The sequence below is a fragment of the Copidosoma floridanum genome, unplaced genomic scaffold (genome assembly GCF_036245765.1).
Source record: "Copidosoma floridanum isolate Cflo_tuat_1 unplaced genomic scaffold, Cflo_Japanese_pri ptg000014l, whole genome shotgun sequence".
Lineage (NCBI taxonomy): Eukaryota > Metazoa > Arthropoda > Insecta > Hymenoptera > Encyrtidae > Copidosoma > Copidosoma floridanum.
The window spans coordinates 5,666,633-5,688,445 of record NW_028321891.1 but is presented as its reverse complement, the minus strand read 5'-3'; the positions used below and the strand labels follow the sequence as shown (position 1 = coordinate 5,688,445).

Below are 21,813 nucleotides of genomic sequence, written 5' to 3'. Positions count from 1 at the left end.
AAAAAAAAAATGCTTTTCCTACCAATCTTTAAATATACGCAAATTATTAGTGCAGGTAAAAATTGAAAAAAGAAACATAGTTTCAACGTTCACTCGAGCATAGAGTCTAAAACAGTTTTAAAAATCATTAAACCGCATACTTACACACACACAGGAACCAGGTCTATACTAGAAGATTATTTCAACAGTGACATCACCACATATTGTAATGAAAATGCAAGCGTGGGAGAGGGAGAGAGAAAATACATTAACAGCCATATCGTGGACACTCGGGGATCACATGCACACATAATGACTTATAAACGATTTTTCCGAACAACCTGACTTTTTTTCACAGCTTTTACACGAATTTTGTGCACCAGAGAACAACGATCGTTTTGCCCTAATTCTCCGTATTTTTTTTTTTTTTTTTTTTTTTTTTTTGTAAAAGTTGAGCTATTGTTAAGACGGGCATGTTTCATGGATAAACGCTTGAACAAGCGTCCGTGAAAACTCTAATAAATGAGGAATCGATCAAAAAAATAATGAGAGATATTTAATCGTAACAATATGAAAAAAGAAAAAATCATCACTATCACATTCGTTTTTTCACTATATGTATAATACTGACAAGTTTTTTGACCCAAGGAAGCATGCCCGAAGATGTAGTAGACTAGTCATATAAACGGGAAAGCTTAAATGGCATATACAAGAAGTGGGTAGTTTTTTTTCTCCAAATTCACGCTCTTTTAACAGTGTAAGCGATACTATTTGTTTTTTTATTTTATTTATTTATTTTTCTTTTTGGTAACGGGCAATGTAGATGTCATTGAGATACATGCCTGGCGCCATTAACTGCTGATATGGGTCGGTTAGGTATTTTGTTAAATCGAAAGTAATTATCTATTCAGGCACAATTATCCGTCTCATTCCGAGAATGTCTAATCGAAGTGTGATTAGCTTGTCAGGAGAAAAAGAATGTCGAACCGAATTTTTCTGGATTGTTTCAAAATCATTAAGTAAATTGAAAAATTATCTCACCGAATACTTCAATTTTCTAAATTTATTGGCATAAAAATACTAAGGTTAAAATGTCATCTCGGAAACGCGATGACCCCGTATACCAACAGCAAAATAAAATTATAACAACTAAAATCATTCCTGGAATCTTTTTGCGTCGATTTTCGTGTATAGTTATAGTGACCTATTGCGGTATTACTAATCTGGATGACAACACTCACAGTGGGGGACACTTAGATATTTCACGACTACTAAAACGAATAAAACAAAATACTATCACTGCCGAAAGTTATCATATCAAAAAATAGCTCAGTTCGTCCATTTAAGATGTTGTTACAACCCCTCAATATATCACCAATTACCTAAGTTGAAAAAAAACGCGAAAAAGGGTTCAGAAGTGATTTTTAATTACAATAAGGAGACGGACAGTTCCAACGCCTGGTGTTTACAACTTTATTCCATTTTTTTCAAAACATCCACTCTCCACTTCCACTCTCTGCTAATAAAAATAACACCAAACTGCAATCGGTTGGGTTACCGCAACGACATATCCCGTTGGATCCAGTTGAAGCTGAGCGCGTTTCGCATGACAGACCGGAGCTACGTCGTCGTGGTTGGCATTTACATTACACATATAGTTGTTGCGCTCTCTATTATCCGCATAACCCCACTTAACTCGTGTGCATATAACAATTCTCGAGCAAACTGTTCGCGTAACTCTGATCTATATAAATGCGTATCGCTCGTGCATTGCAATTGAATCTGACATTCGTTTTTGTCCATCCAGGACCCAATCGACCGAGTACAAGCGTTTCCGATAATTTTATCAAAGCTCGATGCAAACGAAATTCCACGCAACCTGTACAAATATTTCTTACCCTCTTCTGCATCTAAATATGCGCGACGATCGATCGATACGTTAATTATACATATTGATATGCGTACAGTTGCATCTTACGAAATAAGTGCGCAAAAGTCAACGAAGAGACAATCGGTCGATCAAATTGCAGCTTTCACTCGGAGAAAGCTCTTTCACCCGTGTATAATACACACGGACACCTGATGTATATGTACGAGTGTCCGCGCGTGCAACCAAATATACATGTACCGATTTCCTTAGGCGCGACTTACATAAGTCTAGAGGGAGAGCCATTGCAGGTTGTTTGGAAGCAGCAACACGTACGCAGTTCCTGCGTAACGTATACGAAAACGTGGCTGCGGTACAGCTCCATAGCGATGATGCTTAAAAAAGAAAAAAGAATAAAAAATAAGCTTTCCAACTCGGGTGTTCCGCTTACGTATCTAAGTACGCTCACGTGTCGTTACATCTCGCACGTTTCCGAACATACTTTTTCACTTGCGTCTGGCGCATGCTTACGTATATACTGTACCTGTTGTACGAAGCAACGTGTCCAGTGTCCATCACTTACCCGTACACATACTTATACACGTATACGTACATCACTTGGAAGTGGAAAAACGTGCTGGGCTTGAAGAATTGTAGATTTCTTTTCGCCATCTCAGAGGTATAGGCTCTGTATTCCAATACCGATCTTTTGCTCGGATTCATTTTTTTTTTTTTTTTTTTTTTTTTTTTTTTTTTCTTTTTGTACTGTAGTACTCCAAAGTAAGTATTAGATATGTCAAGGTTATTGCTATCCTTTACGGGTGTCTAAAATTAAATAAAGAGTCCTGTACGTCGAAGGAATAGTTTAGTGTCTGGAAGAGCTTTTGAAAGTCTGTATCGCAGTTTTCTCTTTTCATTATAATCCTGTGCACAGGCTCACTCGAACATCATATGCGTTGTTGCATTAATATAACAGTACTTGAAAAAAAAAAAAAAAAAAAAAAAAAAAAGCTCAACGTACAGTGTCACTATTTTTACCCAATGCATTATTCCATCGACAACGGCTTATCAGCCTCGTTTTAATAATTAAATTGTGTGTCCCGCTGCCGTTGCTTGGATCACCCACAACTTATTGCTGAGTAGACGCGGTTCATTGTCCTCCCTCTCGACTGTGTGTGTACATATAATATATATAAAACCACACTCCTCACACGTACACGGAATATTGGTGCATCATGGCCAAGAGAGAAGCCATGCACGTATACTTTATTTTATCACTCGTGCGCGGGGGTGCGTTATCGGTAAAAATTCCGGACCAACACGCTATATGCACACGCTCCTACCGACCTTCTCCTTTGCCTCCTCCCCTCCCTCCCCAAGTCGCTTTTCTAGTGCATTACTATATTATCAGTAGTCTAAATATCATTGTGTGCATGTATGTTTATGTTTGTAAAGGTCGCTCTAATACTCTTGTGTTTTACCATTACTCCAACCAAACACCTGATAAAAGAAGTATAAATACTGTACGTGCGGGGCGTGGGGGGGGGGAGGGAGGTCCGGTAGTATCACCGATTTTTCTCCCCCACGCGCGCATCCAATATATCTCTTGACGTATGTGTTCTCTATCGGCAGGGTCGCGACAAGAGGAGAGATCGATTAGAAGATAAGCGCACCAGGCGCCTCTGTTGGGCGTTTTAGTGTATGTGACGCCCACACTCCTGCCAACGATTAATTATGTACACCTACTTGTTGTACGTGCGACGCACAAGCGCTTTTACAGCTCGCGGCATCGGGTGCGATGATTAATTTAATCGTGCGTTTTTCTGATGGCTAAAATTTGAAAGTAAAACTTTTTTCTTCGGTTTGTATCGTATGTGTATAATACTATGGTCCCCAAACGCGGTTTTACCGATTTAGCGTGCGCATCAACCCTAGTTTTTCTTTGCTATTGGATTCTTCGTGCGCGTGTATTTCTACCTTTTACATGTACGTATACGTGTATGGCTTTTGCGCAACAAGTACCGGAATAATCGCCCATGAAAAATTGAATGGGATTATTTCCCTCCACGAGAAACAACACGCGCGCGCGCGGCCGTGACGTAATGTGTCAGGATCAATGGGTCGCTGTTGCTTATATACACGTACCTACGGGTGTATAAATAGCCTTGACGCGTGAGCTTCGACATTCGTGATGTATAATGGGAAAACGACTTGAAGGAGCGGTATATACATGCAGCATATTATTATATAGGTGCTGAGAATGAGAAGTAAAAAAAGGCTCGATGTATACGTGCGGCTGATCACGTATTTGGGCGAACTGCGACTTTATGCGCTTCGTATAGTTTTTTTTTCTGTTTTAGTGGATATTATTATTCAGATTTTTTTTTTTTTCTTCCCACCATATTATGTTACTCATTCGTGCGTCAACGAATTGCAAGAAAAATCCGGCATTGATATCTCCAAAAATCGGCCGCAGCTCGAGACGACTTTAAGCTAGTAGATCGGCAGAGAAAGACAGAGACTATAGGTACATTTCCTAAATTACGGTAGTATACAGTCGGAGCCAAGAGCCACTCGTACAATAATACCGTTTGATACAAAAGTACGACTCAAAAAGCTTAGTTGCGCGATCGGTAAGCGAACAACTTTCCGCGAATCGAAGAGAAAAAAAGGGGGGAGATCGGTACTGGTGGATACTTATTTTTCAGTGTCAGTGTTAACGAGCATCATAATGCGTCCTTAAAAAAAAAAAAAAAAAAAAAAATGTTCGATTTAACCGTTTAGAGAAAGAGAGATCGGTATGTGCAAGTATACAAGTACGTGTATAATAACAACAGAAACTCCCACGCACGTCGCGCTTCTTCGTTTTCCCTGTCCTCTGCACTTTGTGCATACAAGTGTACTTACATACACCGTACTTACTCCGCGCTCCGTAAAAACAGGCACATAAGTGTATGGGCGTGTAAGGGCGTCACGTGCGAGGACTGCGAGGTAACGTTTCGGCCGGCAACACACGTGATAAAACCCGCTTGTTCACACACACACACACACGGACGTCTCTCGGGGATTTATTTGTGTTCCGCTCGCGGCGTTGACGCGCTTACGACAGCCTCGTTGCCGAGGAGGAGGAGGAGGAGGAGGCGGGGACGGCCTATATACGGAGGCGCGACGCGACGGCGATAAAACCGCTCGATGATGGTAGGGATGCGGCGCGATGATGACGAATAAGAGGAGGCGGAGGTGGCCGTCGCGGTGGTGGTGGCACTGCGTCGAGAGGGACCGTGTGTGATACCTATACGTGCCAAGAGCTCGTTCGCGGCTGGCTGGCTTATTCATCTCGCGAAGCTCGCGAGCGACACATCGATACGCTTGTACCGATTTTTACCCCAGTGCGGAACATACAAGTGCTCGAAACTATTCGCAAACGTTCGTCGTTTTTTTCGATTTTGACCGATTTTACGGCTCGAGTGCTGAGAGTTCTCTGTGGGTTTTATTATTATTTTTTTTTTCTTGTTTCCCAAGAGAAGTGAGGAGTGTGACGTAAAGTTCGGGGGTGTAGTGTTGTTTGTTTTGAATATAAATAATAATATACCTGCATCGCTGAAATCAGAGGCAAAAGTAGTTTAGTGCATGGGTGTATCGGTTGAGCTGTGATTTTTACGATGGTCACTCACAGTATGGAGAACATTTTGAATATGCAGTACTATTCACCTGTAGCCGACGACGCGGTGCACTCGCCACCCTCGAGGAAGAGGCGGTGCCTTTCCGATAAGGTGACCATTTATTTTTTGGCCCTTTTTTTTTTTTTTTCATGCAGTGCGTGTTTTTTTCCTTAATTTTTTGCGTCCAAAGATCATAGTTTTATAGGAAATACACATATTTATAGACATTAATTATAATAATAATAATAATAATAATAATAATAATAATAATAATAATAATAACAATAATACAGGAGTCCATGGAACATTCAATGTTTTAAACTAAAAAAAAATCAAACATTTATTTTTTGATTTTTTCTTGAAACGGCAGATCCATTCACGTGATGAAATACATCCCGCATCGTTTGCTTATCGAAGCTATTAAATATCATTTTTCGTCTTGATAATACTAGTGTTTGATAGTATTGGTCGTAACTTGATAAAGATCCATGTCAGGTTGATTAAATAAATAAATAACTTTGTTCAATATAAAACGTTACGCAGTCCTATCCAGTATCACAGTATAGCTTCTTTAGACTTGTGTGTAAAACAAGACTAAGTAATATACCGTGTTTATATTTTCAATTCACACATGTATCGTCATGGTTTAATAACGACATAAAAATACGTCCTAATCGTACATAGTAAACACACAGTACTCGTATGAAATCCAAATTTAAAACTTTGTGTGTAAAACGATTAGTATGTTGTTGAACCGTAACGACAAGTGTGTTAATTCAAAATATAAACACGGTACGTTACTTTGTCTTGTTGAGCACGCGTCTGAAAAATGATGTACTGTCATATCGAAACGGCACAAATTTTCATAACAAATAACATGGGAAGATCGGCCGTTGAGTCAAAGTAAAAAAATACTCGCAATGTTGTCGATCGCGTGATTTTTTCATTGATTATTTACGAAACTGGTAATTACTTTACAAAAGCGATAAAATCGTGGTGCGATTTTTGCTCCCACGCATTAACAATGTTTACAAACACAAAATAGATGTTTACACGTACAACAAGCATGAGCCAACGGTACACACGTATAATAACTTATTGGAAACAATTTGTTCGTTGCAGCAAGATCCAATGTCCCACAGGATAATCGAGAAGCGCAGGAGGGACCGGATGAACAACTGTCTGGCCGACCTGAGTCGACTCATTCCGGCCGAGTACCTGAAAAAGGGCCGGGGCAGGGTCGAAAAGACCGAAATCATCGAGATGGCCATCCGTCACATGAAGTACCTCCAAAACCTCAGACAAGGTAACATAAACTGCACACCATGAAATTTCACCAATCGATACATCGTATAATTTACACATCCTTGTATCGCGTACCCCCTAGACTCGAAACACCACACTCCGGTGACGTCGGTCCACCACAACCATCACGCCGAGGACAGCGTGGACAGCAGCGTGAGCCACCCATCGCCTCCGTCCTCCTCGTCGTCGTCCTCGAGCGTGAGCGCCGCCGAGTACTACAAGCTCGGCTACCAAGACTGCCTTGGCGAGGCGATGCACTTTCTCGTCGAGGTCGAGGGCTTTTTCGCCCGGGACAACCTCGTCGTCCAGTTGATCGAACACCTCAAGAAGCACTGCAACAAAGTCCTCGCCACCAGTAAGTCAATGCCCAATCGCATAAGGATTCTTCCCATCTGCCGATGTAAATGTACGTCAGTCGTTGCTCACGTATTGTTTTTCAGACGACAGACTGGGCTTCCCGCACCCTATGGACCTGGCGTCGGGGACCGGCACCGGCTGCTCCAGCGAGATTACCTTCAACCACACAAACGGCAACGTCCCTCTGATGTGTCCATCCAACAACGGCCTCGACCTCCTATCCACCACCGCCACCAATGCCCACAACACCATCATCAATACCACCACCAACAACATCGGCAGCCATATTTTGAACCTGCAGCACCCACACCCGCTGCGGACCGGCAGCAGCACCAGTCCAGACCAGTGCTCGAGTTCGGGTGTCTCCTCGTACGACTCGAGCGAGTCCAAGTCCTCCCAGAGGGCCCTCGTACCTCCGCCGGTTCTGACGAGTGACGACAGCAACCACAGCAATCACTCGCACGCCAGTGGCAGCTACTCCGTGACGATGCCGGTCCACCACCACCACTCGGACGTGGAAAATGGGCTGTTGCACCATCACCAGCAGCAGCAGTCGTCGACGTACAAGTTCAAGAACTCGATAAAGCAAAGGTTCTCGGCCGACCAGAGGATCAAGAGCTCGTGTTCGCCGCCACCCCGCCACGACAGCCCGACTCGCAGTGGCCAGCCCCATTTCTCCCAGCAGCAGCAGCAGCAGCAGCAGCAGGGTGTGCCGGTGTTTGCGCTCCACGACAACGGCGGCTTCTACGTCCCGCTGACCCTCGAGGCCTCCCTGCTGAGGCCCCACCTTGGCGTGGGCTCCGACCTCGGGCCCGAGACGGTCCTCCACCCGATCACCATATCCGTCAACTTCAACAACTCGAGTCAACAGCAGGTGGCGCCCTCGTGGTCGGCACAGCCGAGCCCGGCCCATCATCAGGTCCAGTAGTGCGAGTCGGGCTGCGGTCGGACGCCACCGGCCGGCTTTTTGTTTTTCTTCTTCCTTTGGTTTTCACTCAACTTTTTCGGACGGAGACGCGCCTGCTTTCGCGTGTTTGTTTTTTTCATCTCGAGGATTACACATTTTTCAATGAAATCTTCAAGAATCATCATTATCGGTGGCGAAAATGGAAGAGAGAGAGAGACAACGACGCAACATCAGTGCGCATGATTATTTTTTTTTTTCTTTCTTTTTCTTCAAGTATTACATTACTCGATGAATGAGATGATGATTGGATCGAATGATGGACAAAAAAAAAAAAAAAAATGTATATCTACAACTCGACGACGACGAAAAAGTGGCACAAGAGGCAGTCCTAGTCCCAGAGTGTGAATATATATATATATAAGCATTTACTCGGTGAGCGAAACTAAGTTTTGAGAGTTGGACACACGGCATAGCTAAGATTAATATGATGTTGTATTGGACCACTTTTCTTTTTTTTTTTTTTTTTTTTTTTTTTTTTTTACTACATCATAACAACACGAAATCACACAAACTATGTACATTTTATGCGCAAGAACGATTCTTCTGTTTTTATTAGCGGTAACTCGATAAACACAGGCCTATTCCAGATCGCGTTTGTATTATCTCGATCCGTCCGAGACGATACGCTGTGTAACGAACGCCATGTTTTACTGTTTTAATGAGAACTTTTTTTTTATTATAAACCGACGTGCGACGTAATGTTCAGTTGTGTGGTTTACGTGAAAAAAGAGTAGCGTGTATGTGTGTTTTCTTGACCGAGAAAAAAAAACTAACGATAGTAGTGCGTCAGTGCGAATGACATAAGTTTTTCATGCGATTGAAAGCCGTAAATCTTGAGCTATTAAAATTAGAGGCGATATTACGATTCATCCGACGTGACAACTGAAAGATAAAAATAAAGTATTGTTGAATGATTCGTGAAAAAGAGGGTCCGATTTTTCCGGCCTTCCCGCTGTAATATTGTTACGTTTACATAGATTTATGAATGTTGAAGACTTTTTTAAAAATATATTCTTAAGTAAATATTGTACATTTTTTAAGTATAAAAACGATTTATTAGATTATGTTTCATGTGTTGAAGAAACGCTCCGTTTTTTTTTTGCAGATAATTTTGTTTTTGTAACAAAATTTTTGTCACGGCTTGTCTGAGAATGGAAATCATTCATCATGTGATTTGTAAGTTGTTTTGAATAATTTGAGAAAAAAATAGAAAGCCTGCAAGTTTTCGGCGATAAAGTTTTTTCAAAATAAACGGTGCATTTCAAAGCTGTTACTGCATACATCATCTCTATTTTGTATTATTTCCAACTGTATAAATTTGTGATATTACGATCATCGTGCTAGTGGTGAAGCAAAAAATGAAGTCGTCATCTGTTGAAAGGTTGTCGCAGTGATATTTTAAAAATAATTTTTTACGCTTTGTCATGAAATTATTTTACAATATTGTTACCGCTAAAAAAATAACAATTGCGAACCTTTTTAATCAATAGCGATTTCAGGGTATGTAATAACCATAGGGAAGTTAACAGACAAAACTATGTATATACGCGACTTAAAAAAAAAATAAAACAAAAAAAAAAAATGGACATAAGTAATGTTTACCACGACTACGAAATGATGAGGGTGTTCGATAAAAAAAATAAATAAATAAATAAAAAAGTGAAAAAAAAAAAATGCGAAGCAGAGAAAGCCATTGAAATAATAAATATACAATGTATAGAGTGAAAACACTGCAAAGCTCGGTGTAACGCGAAAAATGAGCTGAAGCTGAATGAGCAACGGGCCTCAGCAACTCAAGACTGACCGAGACTTGCATTACACTGCGCGGAGAAAGATGAGAACAAAAATTTTCCTCTTTTTCTGTAAATATCATCCACACACGTTGCATTAATTATCATTAAAATATTATTTGTACATAAATTGCTTAGCCTGTAAAAAAGAAAGTTTATGCAGAAAAGGATTTGTGAGAGAGAAATAAATTATATACTTATATTTACCTAAAACCGAATCTCCTTACTTATATGCACTTTTTCTTTCAAACCTATAATAAATGAAATTATTATTTACTCATAACACAGGTTGAATAAAAAAACAAAGCGCAAAACATTTGTTGTTGGATGTTGATGGAATTCCATGGCATCAAAAATACCACGTATTGGAAATTTAAAAAAAATTAAACAAATTAAATAATGCTTATCAACTTTATTTTATTAAAAATAATTAAAAATACTAAAGAGTAATAAATAAATACACGTTGTACTAGTCAAGGGCGAGTATAACGATAAAAATAAGGTGCTAATAAGCGTAGAAAGGGAGTTTTAGAGCTACAATGATAGGTGAAAAATCATAATAAAGTGGCGATTAAAACTCGTGTATATTTTTTTTTTTTCTTCAATACATCAACGTAATACTGACTATGAGGGGAATGAATAATGCGGGTAAACGCAATTCGCAGAACGCGCCTACATTATGTTTGTTATACTTATTATTTTATTTTATTTTTTGTATTTTCATAATACGTGATATAATTAGGGGCCATTTAAGTTTTTGGGATCGATTTGGGAAGTTACAAGACTAATCATGTCATTTTGATCCCCAAATTCCTATTATTATAATATTATTCATAATATGCAATCGATCGTTTCTTTTTTTTATTTCTCACGTCATGTTATTACTGTAGAGTTTGCCTGCGAAATCATCATCACGAGTCCATCCGAGATAACCACGTTGAATCAAATGTGTTTTTACATGCTGCAATGGTAATAATCGTTAAAAAACATCAATAATAAACCTTTGTAAATGTATTCGCAATTGTTTCAAACAATAAAAATATCCGATGTGTATTATTTTTTCAATAATAAATATTAAAACTAGCAATAAGCGTAAGAATAAGTCCTAATGGTACAAGTAATGTTTACCATCGAAATAATAGTAATAATGTTATAATATAATGATAATAGTATCAATTGTGATTCTTAATCGGTAATACAAGTGATTCCGAATAAACGCACACTTTCAGACTTGATAAGTACTGCGATCCAAGTAGCGCAGACTTTGATTTGTTTAAAAATATTCAAGAATTCGAATTGACCAGCGTCAAACAGTTTAGTCATAACATTTTGTACTACATTGATTTTCTTATCCATCACTCGGATTTCTTTTTTTTTTTTTTTATTAAAAATTTCCAAGATCATAGGAACGAATATTATTGCTGTTTTAAAAGATTACGAACTGTGAAAATGTAAAAAAAATGTGCGTTACAAATGTAAAAATGATGAAAAAAAAAAAAAAGAGGAAAAACATTTTTCGTAATCACAGATTTGTATTTATTAACTTACGTCTACGCACAGTTTCATTCGAATCCTTGAATTTTTTTCGAATGTTTCATTTTCCTCTCGATCTTTCCTTCAGTTTATTTTCCATTAGTCTTTGCTTTTGTTCGCGAAATGCATCAACGAAACCTAAGGCCACGCGATTACGAAAGCGCAGCTTTTTTCTCCCTTCATCGTTCACGGATCGTTACAGCAAACGAGAAAACCGCCGATATTTCGCGGGTAATGAAAGTCAATTCCATAAGACTCCCTCTCTCTTTGTCGATTTCGAGGTTTTTGATATTCCGACGCGTGCAAGTTGTCGAACAAAAGGTGGGTTTTTAAAACACAGCCAAAATCAACAAAACGCAAAAGTTGCGAAAAAAAAAGTCACGCACTTGGTGATTAATTAACCACACCTTTAAAATCTGGTAAAAATGAAAAAACAAGTCGTAATCAATGTGCATTCGGCACGGATAAACGTGTATGCAGTTACTGTGTGTGTATACCATAGAGACGCGCATCAGAGAGAGAGAGAGAGGGAGGTGGTAGACCCGAAGCTGCCGCGCCGCCACCTTGATATTATTTATATATATATATGTGTGTGTGTATAACCCTACGTGGTATACATCCTAGGGGCTCGCGTCAACGAGCCCCCGTGTCATTTAACCGAGTTGTACGTGGCAACCGGTGGTGTAAAAGTACGAGTGGAGAACGACGATGGTTCTGGCGGCGTTAAACAGCGGGCGCGGCCTACGTCGGGGCAGCCCTAGCATATTTGGGGCGTTCGTGGCGCGTGGGTGAATTGTATGTGCAGGTGGGGGTAGATGCGCGGATTGAGAACGACGGGGTAGCGAAGGACGCCCGGCTCGTGGCGAACGAGGTGACGACGCTGGGGCTCGTCGCTAGTCCCGGAACACCCGCAGCAATTGTCGTTGCTACTGGTGCTCGTGGTTATCACCGGATCGATGACGATTTTATTGACCGGATGATACTGACGGTGAGGTTCGTGGTAATGGGGATGAAACAGATGACGACGACGATCGAGTGCCGCAAGTTTGACAGCGGTATACAATGGTAATAATGATAATAGTTGTGGCGAGTAGTGGTCGCTGTCGTGGGTCGCGGTTGGCTCCAAGCTGCAGCTCCCGAGGAAGCTTGATGGTTACTTTTTCTTCTGGGCCTTCTCCGCGGCCTTTGTCACCTTACCCTGGAGGTCCTTGAAGGTGACGCTCTGCGACAAATACATCATCATCACCATCACAGAGTGCACATTTTGTTTTCCCAATAAAAAATCCACGTAGGTATAATATACGCACCTTGATGACCCCGACGGCGACGGTCTGGCGCATGTCGCGCACCGCGAATCTGCCCAGTGGCGGGAACTCTTGAAACGACTCGACGCACATCGGCTTGGTCGGCTGGAGCAGGACAATGGCCGCGTCGCCGCTCTTTACGCTCTTTGGATTTTCCTCCGTGGTCTTGCCTGCAGAAACGCGTATGTACATATATCCCGCCTCGAAAGCCTATATATACGACCAACACAACAAAGCATTGACTCACCGGTACGGCGGTCGCATTTTTCCTTGATCTCGGCGAACTTGCAAGCTATGTGGGCCGTGTGGCAGTCGAGGACGGGGGTGTACCCGTTGCTTATCTGCCCGGGATGGTTGAGCACGATCACCTGGGCCACAAAGTCCTGGGCACCCCGGGGTGGCTGGTTCTTCGAGTCCCCGGCCACGTAGCCGCGGCGTAACTCCTTCACCGAGATGTTCTTGACGTTGAAGCCAACGTTGTCTCCGGGCAGGGCCTCGGTCAGCGCCTCGTGGTGCATCTCCACGGATTTTACCTCGGTGGTAAGGGCGGCCGGGGCAAAGGTCACCACCATGCCCGACTTAAGGACGCCTGTCTCGACTCGGCCGACCGGCACGGTGCCGATACCACCGATCTTGTACACGTCCTGCGACCAATCGACCGTGGCAACCTTTGCAAGGGACTAATCAATCGTAGTACATGGCTTACCTGAAGGGGCAGACGGAGGGGCTTGTCGGTGGGCCGGGACGGCTGTAGGATGGCGTCGAGGGCCTCGATGAGGGTCTTGCCCTCGGCGTTGCCGTCCTTGCGCTCGACCTTCCAGCCCTTGAACCACGCGGTCTTGGGCGACGGCTCGAGCATATTGTCGCCGTGCCAGCCGGATATCGGTATGAAGGCCACCGAGGCGGTGTTGTAGCCGATCTTCTTTATGTACGAGGACACCTCCTTCTTTATCTCCTCGAAGCGAGCCTCGGAGTACGGGGGCTCGGTCATGTCCATCTTGTTAACCCCGACTATAAGCTGCTTCACCCCGAGGGTGAACGCGAGCAGGGCGTGCTCGCGGGTTTGGCCGTTCTTTGATATGCCGGCCTCGAATTCACCTGTGGTGGAGCGCGTTTTATTTTAACCACGACTCGAGTGATTCGTTTGAGCAGTGTTTGACGCTTAATTGAAATAAAATAAGACGTGGATGGGCTAACCGATTCCAGCGGCCACGATCAAAACGGCGCAGTCGGCTTGGCTCGTGCCGGTGATCATGTTCTTGATAAAGTCCCTGTGCCCGGGCGCGTCGATGATGGTCACGTAGTACTTGGCGGTCTCGAACTTCCACAGGGCAATGTCGATGGTGATGCCGCGCTCGCGCTCCGCCTTCAGCTTGTCCAGGACCCAGGCGTACTTGAAGCTGCCCTTGCCCATCTCCTGGGCCTCCTTCTCGAACTTCTCGATGGTGCGCTTGTCGATGCCGCCGCATTTGTAGATGAGGTGGCCCGTGGTCGTCGACTTGCCCGAGTCGACGTGGCCGATCACCACGATGTTTATGTGGATCTTCTCTTTGCCCATCTTGATGGGCTACTGATGGGGCCTCTTGCTCTCCGGCCTCTGGTTACCCTCAACTTTTATGTGACACCTGCACGAGACGAGCATGGATCGGTATAATGAGCACGAAATGTGCTTATGTGTAAAAATTAAGTGCGATTTGAATTCCTTGTATAATTTCATGAAAAAAAAATTTTCTCCTCGATTCAAGCGAGCAATCACTTTGGACGTCAAGTAGAACCGAGCATTTTTCTCGGCAAGGGTCAATACACTTTTATTAAACCGGCTGAGCCGAACTGTACGAGTCGGTATAGCTTATACATGCTTCGATGTTACTTTTTCTGACATCGCAAAAAAAGTGTTTTACTTTTACACCATTACTTTGCTGTCTATACGAATTCTTTAATCTGTATATTAATTTTTCGGAATTTTCAATGCATGCTTGGGATCACTGCATCGATTGGTATCGTATACACAATAACTTGTGGAGAAAACGGGGAATCCCGATAAAAGTAAGGCATATGGCAACGTGCTAATGAAGGAACAGTCCGGTAAATTTATTACAACATATGAGTTATAAAAAAAAAAAAAAAAAAAAAAAAATAATCAGTTTGGTTGGCTCTCATTCGATTTACATACGTATACCGTCGTCTTTGTCTGTGCGTCCGTATGCATTCACAGGGTGGCAACAGTAATATCGCCCGTGTACTGTATCGTACACTCATTGCATATCATATTTTAATATTTTCAAAGTAACCCTTGCGTCGAAAACATGATTTAACAAATAAAAAGAAGTATTTACATAAAAGTCATGACGTGATAAAGCTCCAGAGTATTTTTAGAACAACTCTCGTGCGCACACGTACATAGACAAAAACAGAAAAGTCTAAGGGTAGTACGTGTACTGGAAAGCTTCTATACATTCACTCCTGACCCACCGCGACCCCTCGGCCAGTGCCTTACCCTAAATTTTACATTTTTTTTTTTTTTTTTGACCCCGAGTTACCTCTCCGCGGTGCAATAATACGGTAATGTAATCCAACTCCTACTCGCGGAATCAGTGAATTGTGCAGGCCTTCATTGGCAACGTAGATGAACTAGAAACGAGTGCCACGTATTTATAGAATTGAATAGTGCCGGTAAAGACAAGGTGTATTAAAAAATGTTTATAAAACGATAAAAAAAACAAAACAATAAAAATAGGCAGTGTGTACGCAAAAAAAAAAAAAAAAAAAAAAAAAAAAAAAACGGCTCCTATAGACACAGACGTCCCCCTTTTTCTCGTTCGTGTTCCGTGCAATGGCTGATTTCTCCCTCTCTCGGTGCACATATAAAAGCACACAGGTATACATGTATGTACCTTATGCACAAGTATACGTGCACTGAGCGGCGCGGCGGAGGAGAGGATCGATCCACCTAACCCCTTTCGACTGGCGAAAGCTCCCAGCCCCTCCCCCCCCCTCGCAACCCCTCGACGCGTACCCCACCTCGAGAGCCGATAATGCAAATAAACCTTTTGGGTATGCACATGTACACAACTACACGAGCCTTGGACAATTGCAAAAATTCTCAGTCAAGCGATAACAAGCCCTCCAGTGAAAAGCTCACCCGATACATCCGCGAAAAAAACAAGCGCGGGTTTAAAGCGCCCATATACGCGACAGAAGCAGAGAGAGAGAGAGAGAGAGCGTACAGAGCCCGGCCGGGGATCGATAGCGGCCGGCGACCAACGACCCCTCACCCCCTCTTTCCTCCGCTACGTGGCTACGTGAGCTTACTTTTTTTCGCTTGCAAGCCCCAATGGGTGCGCTTGTAGGTGAAAAATTATTGTTAATATCGCACAACTCACCGGTGCAGCGAGTACAGGTACAATGGGACACCTTGGAGCCGAGAGCTTGCGACGACACCGAGTACTGTCACTGCCCAACAATTGCGTGCACCACCACCAGCTGGAGGGATGTAGCGTAGACAGAGAGAGAGAGAGAGAGAAAAGCACAGGAAAAAAAGGGGGGCTTTGGCGAGCTGGAGAGCTTGCACGGTCCGCGCCGTGGGGTACGTTACACCTGTGCCGTGTGGACAGTGCCGAGAGCCGTTTCCATCTGCACCTGTTCTTCGCCGCTCTCGTTTTCTCTCTTCGTTCGCGGCATCGCCGGCCTGTTTTTCCTTCTCTCGCGGCTCTTGGTCTCCTGCTTGTGTACGTGCATGGGATACGCGGTGCGAAAGCTCTCTTTCTTTCTTTCTTCGCCGAGGGCTGCCGGAAATGCGCCTGCGCTGATGCAGTCGGCCGAGCTTCCTCTCTTGGCTCTATGGGTGTGTAGGGTAAGAGACACGGCCAACAGTGTGGGGTGGGGGGTGCAGTTGCGGGTTCACCGTCAGATTTCGCGCTCAAATTTGAATTTTAATTACATCCAATAGCTTTTTTTTTTTGCGGGAGGCTTAGGAAGTTGTCGACTTGTTTCATCATTCACTTTTCCTTTTTCTTTTAAGCTGGTTAACAATTTCTGGGTACTGAAAGTTTTTTTTTTTTTTTTTTTTTTTTTTTTTTTTTTTTTTCTTATAAACAGCCACTCTTTTAGCCATATATTTTTTCATATAGTGCTTGCAAGCTCGCGATCAGTAAATTTTCGTCTCGTGATAGTAGCACCTTATCTCAAAGTATTGGTACGAAATGGTTTGGATCATGGATTTGAGCTTTAATCAATTTGAGGTTTAAATCTTTGAACTTCGTCATGACTTGCGATTCTCCCAATAGTGGGGAGGAAGGAGGAAAGAGATCTTTGAACCTGTATGTTGACAGTAAACGGAGAAATGATGAGCCATTAAAATGTTGTTTGGTGCCGCTTTTTTTTTTCTTGTCTTTAAATAGTGCAACTACTTTTCACTTTTACTCGTTTACAATGATTGATTGCAAAAAGCGTTTTGGTATAAAAATCCAACTTTACTGATTTTATGATTCTCTGAGGAAAATAGATTCACAAAGTCAATTGTTAAATGTTTGTTGATTAATTTCATAGTTATATGTTTTAGCTTTTGTCCACACAATCATGAGTATAGAATAAATTGACTGACGCAATGATTTGCGCAACTAATGTCATTGATTATGTTATTTATGGTGCAAAGACGATTTATGAATGGTTAATTTTGCATTTTTTAATTCATGAAATTTATTAGCATCACCAGCTCAAAATGGAATGAAAAAGACGGTCGCGTGTGTCCGTTGAGATGACGGATCGTGAGAAAATCCCGCGTAGATGATTCATTGCTTTGGCTGGCCAAGGGGACATTTTTCAATTTCACCTTACGTTTGTTTGAGTAAATACATAACATTGAACATTTTTCAAATAGGGATTATTAAAAAAGAAAGTTTGAACAGTGTCAAATAGTTGTTCAGTGATTGAGTTCTTTAATAATAATAATAAAAAAATTTCTTTTTGTAACAATAACAAAAGAAATGTTTAACTTTACGCAAACTGTCGAAACCACAATCTTTTCCTCAAAAATCGTTCTCACCCTACGTGAAAAGTAAAGTTTTTAACTCTTCAATGTAATTAAATATTATTAAAAAATTCAATTTATGTAGGGGAAAAAAACCACTACGCAGTTGTATGAAAAATCGTAACCGCAGTTCTAAAGCTTCGTTCGCAAGTTGGTTGCTCGCAACACGAGTTGCACCAGGAGAGTCTCGTGCCGAGAGAGATTCTCTTTCTGTCTTTATTCTTAGTCATCGCTCGGCTGAAAATAGATATACCTGTCAGTTCTCCGGTGGTCGAAGCTTCGACGGGCGCGTGCGGTAACTCAAGTATCCGCCAATACTTCATATGTCTGTACAAACAAAAATGTTGCTTAAAATTAAAATTCTTGTTTGGTTATTGAAAAATAGTTTTTTTTTCTAAAGTTAGTAGACAAGAGCTAGCTTGCGAGTGAACAGCACTTGTCGTTGCGTTGACAAGAGCACGGAGCAAACATGTAGAGAGAGAGAGAGAGAGAGGGAAAAGGGGAGTGCATACGCACGTACGGAATTTTGGCGAGCGAGCTCCACGGTAATATTGCGCCGATGGCTAAATCGAGAGAGTAAGATCGTGGCCGTTTTGTGCCTTTTACTGGTGCTGTCACTGCGAATTTTGAGGGAGATTTTTGATCTGTTGACTTACGCTGATGCCATAAATTCCAAGGGCAGCTTATATGTTTGGTATTGTTGCTACACTATTTTTAAATGAACTTTTAAATCCACGTGTTAATTGAACGTGGTTTGCGGATCAGTTGTTTTCTTGTTAAACAAAAGTACAACCCATTGTTTTTAAAAAATCATATTTGTTTATCAAATGAATGCATGGGAGCCTTAATTGTTAATTAAACATTTGGCACGAGATGGAAAAAATACATCAACTCATGAAAATTGATGGCCTGAAGCGCCCGTTGACAGGGTAAAACAAATGATTAATATTCTCGATCCACTCTAAAAAAAGATTAACTTTTATATACGTATATTATTTGTTTTTTTTGTTTTTTTTTTTAAAGGCTTATGTATTTGACGGTATAAATAACTTCTGCAAACAAAAATGGATGCTCCGTTGAGTAGATTTTTTTAAGTTGGATGAATCATTGCCGAATAAATGTTTTAAAATGCCAAAATTAATTTGATCGTAGACAAATGCAATTTTTTAATGAGAAAAAAAAATGCGGCAATACGCGAGATGGTAAATTGCAAATTATATTTTTTCAAATTTACGCTTCAGAATAGGATTAGCCAGATCAATCTAGACGTATTGTTTACTTGTTTTACACAGAGTTGGCATTATTTTGCGTGTGAATATTGTTTTAAAGGCAATACATTCGAGCGCAAGGAAAATTAAGTAATTAGACTAATATTATCACTTTACACAGAGTAATCGTTTAACAAATGTATCTTTACAATTTGAAAACGTAAACGAAAATTAAAAGCTTTAAATATTTTTTTGCTTAAAATATTGACATAATTTATGGTATTATTTTGAACAGTATTTAAATATTTACACAGATAAAAAAAATACCAAATCTTTGAATGAAAATTCACTGGCAATACCTTGACGTGCGAAATCTTCGTCACCACACAAAACTGCCAAGCGATCTATACGTATACGTTAAAGAGGTAAAACCCTTGGCATCCGTCGCTCGTTTGTTTACTTTGTTAAAGAAAAAAAAAAAAAAAAAAAAATCTTGAAACATTAAACACGACGACAACCTGACGACGCACCGAACCGACGTTTGACGACAGCCGAGGTCACACAATAGTAGTCTTATTTTTTATTTTTTATACTTGCTCCAATGGGTGGGTGGACACGGAAATAATAGCAAGCTTTCGTCAAGCTTTGTTGTTTCATTTTTAAACATCAGTATTTTTTATCCCAAGTCTAAGAAAATGGGATACTATTGTTAAAGTTATTCACAAAGCATCGTTTTTGTTTAGGAAATTAATAGGTAGTATATAAAAACGGTTGATATTCGACTTCAAAATATTAAAGAAAATGCGATGCAGAAGTAGGGGTGAAGGTCAAACACCATGTCCACCTTTAGTGTAGATACCAGTCTTTACTTGGTCAACCGGTACAGTACCGATACTGCCGATCTTGTATACGTTCTGGAACAATCAACTATGTATAGGTAATAACATGCGACTGATGGATTTCAACAAAAAAAAAAAAAAAAAAAAAAAAGGTATGAGCCGTGACGATCGTGAGTCTCAATGAGTCTGTATTGTCAATTGCCGTCCTTGCGATCGACTTTCTAAGGTGATTCTCGCTCTTGACTTGTACCCATTAGTTTCGGAACGCTCCTTTTTAGTTCCGTGAGTTTCGTGACCATAATCGAATACGATTTTTGAACCAGAGCATCGGGGGTCGGTGGATGACAGCTGTATAGTATATTGAATTCTATTATCATTGTACTATTGCTCCATTCTCGCAATTTTAACTATTAAGCAAGGGTACCTACGTCGATTTCTGTTTTAAATGCTCATCTAACGCCGTACAACTGAGTGGAACCAGTAGAACGGCCGAACCGACCGAATTATTAATTTTATAATCAACCGGTTATCTATGTATTGAATGCATAATATAGTTATAGTTCTGTGGAAATATTTCCACTGTTTCCAGCAAGTGCACAAGAATATGTGTACTTACCCTTATACACAAAGAAAGTAAAGCATTTATAATATTGGTGTTTTTGACGTACGGTTAACGTAAACAAAGAAAGATGAAAAATTTATTCTTACATTTTACTTAACAATTGTGCACGAAGTAAAATGCAATCTGTCTAAACATCATTGAGTTATTTACCAAAAAAAAAACGCTATTTCAAAGATATCAAATTCAGTCTTAACCATTTTTTACGCAAAGTTACGGGATATCCTATATCAAAGTGACGAGGTAAAACAAGCACAGTATTATTTATCACCAGACAGCTGTTAAAAACCAAGTTAAAAAAGCAAGTCTATCAAGTAAATTGAAGGACACATCTCGAGTAAGCCACAAGACTAATGAGAGTTTTCTCAATGAAAAGCAAGATGTACAAAACATTACGTTGCCATTATTTGCATCATCCACGTGATCGAACTCGTTTTCGACTTTTTGTTTGAACCCCCCCACTTTTCGAACCGACAATAATCTCTCAAAATAAAAGCTCGAAAGAAGCAGAAGAGAGAAAAATTCCAACAAGTAATTCGTAAAAATCGGATTCCCCGCTGCCGCTCGAAAAAATCCCACAGCCCGCATTCCAACGGGAGCTTGCAAGCTCCCCCCCTCGATGACGTCGCCGTTCATTCATTTCTTCCCCGCGGGTCTAATTCCGTTCGCCCGCCTCAGCGCTCCAACACGCTTCCGGAGCTTTTTTCGAATCGCTCGCCTTTTACGGCGAGCTTTGCGCATACCCTCCCTCTCCTCCGGATCTCAAAGTGACAAATTACGGGCCGATGAGTAAGCGCTTTGTCTTTTGCGCGCGTCACTATAAACGATGAGCATATACATACATCTATCAGCGTTAAAGCTTCGCGCATAAACAACAAACACGTGCAGGTGTATATATATATATATTTGCGATTCCTCGCGTTGACAGTCCTCGGTTGTATATTTCGCGCTACGTTTGTTTACGCCCATACGCGACGCCTCGAGAATTAAATACCAAAATTCGGTATTTTTGGCTTGGCTTATATATATTATTGCCTTCGATCGAAAATATTGATTTTTAACGATATTTGTACGCATACCCACCCTCTGACGTACTTCCCGAGCTTCGTTCCGGTTGGAAACGAGTGCAAATAAACTGTAACGCGCGCGTTTTACGCAAGCACGGAAGCTTGCGGCGGCGCATCTAATTTGCTGCGCATACCTTTGCAGAGACGCGCGATTCAATTATAGGATTTAACGAACCTCGAGGAGGAGTTTGACTCTCTAGGCACATGTATGTATGTACGTTCCTATTTTTAGAACTACTTTCGCGCACAAGCTTTCTCTCCCTCTCTGTCTCTTTTGTATCCAGTGT

The 21,813-nt window shown here is 41.4% G+C and overlaps 2 protein-coding genes across 5 annotated transcripts in view; one reads left to right on the top strand and one right to left on the bottom strand.

The window, feature by feature from the left end:
* The window catches only part of cwo (transcription factor cwo), a 50,560-nt gene extending 42,171 nt beyond the window's left edge, over nucleotides 1-8,389 (top strand). For 3 of the 4 annotated variants that reach the window (XM_089592076.1, XM_089592077.1, XM_014355360.3), the window contains exons 4-6: nucleotides 6,631-6,814; nucleotides 6,896-7,168; nucleotides 7,254-8,389. In XM_089592076.1, coding sequence (XP_089448202.1) covers nucleotides 6,631-6,814; nucleotides 6,896-7,168; nucleotides 7,254-8,098 — 1,302 coding nt within the window. In that variant the 3' untranslated portion in view covers nucleotides 8,099-8,389. Of the gene's footprint in view, nucleotides 1-5,213; nucleotides 5,620-6,630; nucleotides 6,815-6,895; nucleotides 7,169-7,253 lie in introns of those variants that run through there. The other variant, XM_014355364.3, reaches the window with a different exon arrangement.
* Nucleotides 8,390-11,425: 3,036 nt separating this feature from the next.
* Ef-1a-f1 (translation elongation factor eEF-1 alpha chain) lies at nucleotides 11,426-16,474 on the bottom strand. The gene is made up of 6 exons (XM_014355358.3): nucleotides 16,148-16,474; nucleotides 13,962-14,389; nucleotides 13,471-13,862; nucleotides 13,012-13,408; nucleotides 12,768-12,934; nucleotides 11,426-12,682 (listed from the first exon to the last, which is right to left on the bottom strand). Exons 2-6 carry the CDS (start codon nucleotides 14,320-14,322, stop codon nucleotides 12,614-12,616), a joined length of 1,386 nt encoding a protein of 461 aa, XP_014210844.2. The 5' UTR covers nucleotides 14,323-14,389; nucleotides 16,148-16,474; the 3' UTR covers nucleotides 11,426-12,613.
* Nucleotides 16,475-21,813: the final 5,339 nt, after the last annotated feature.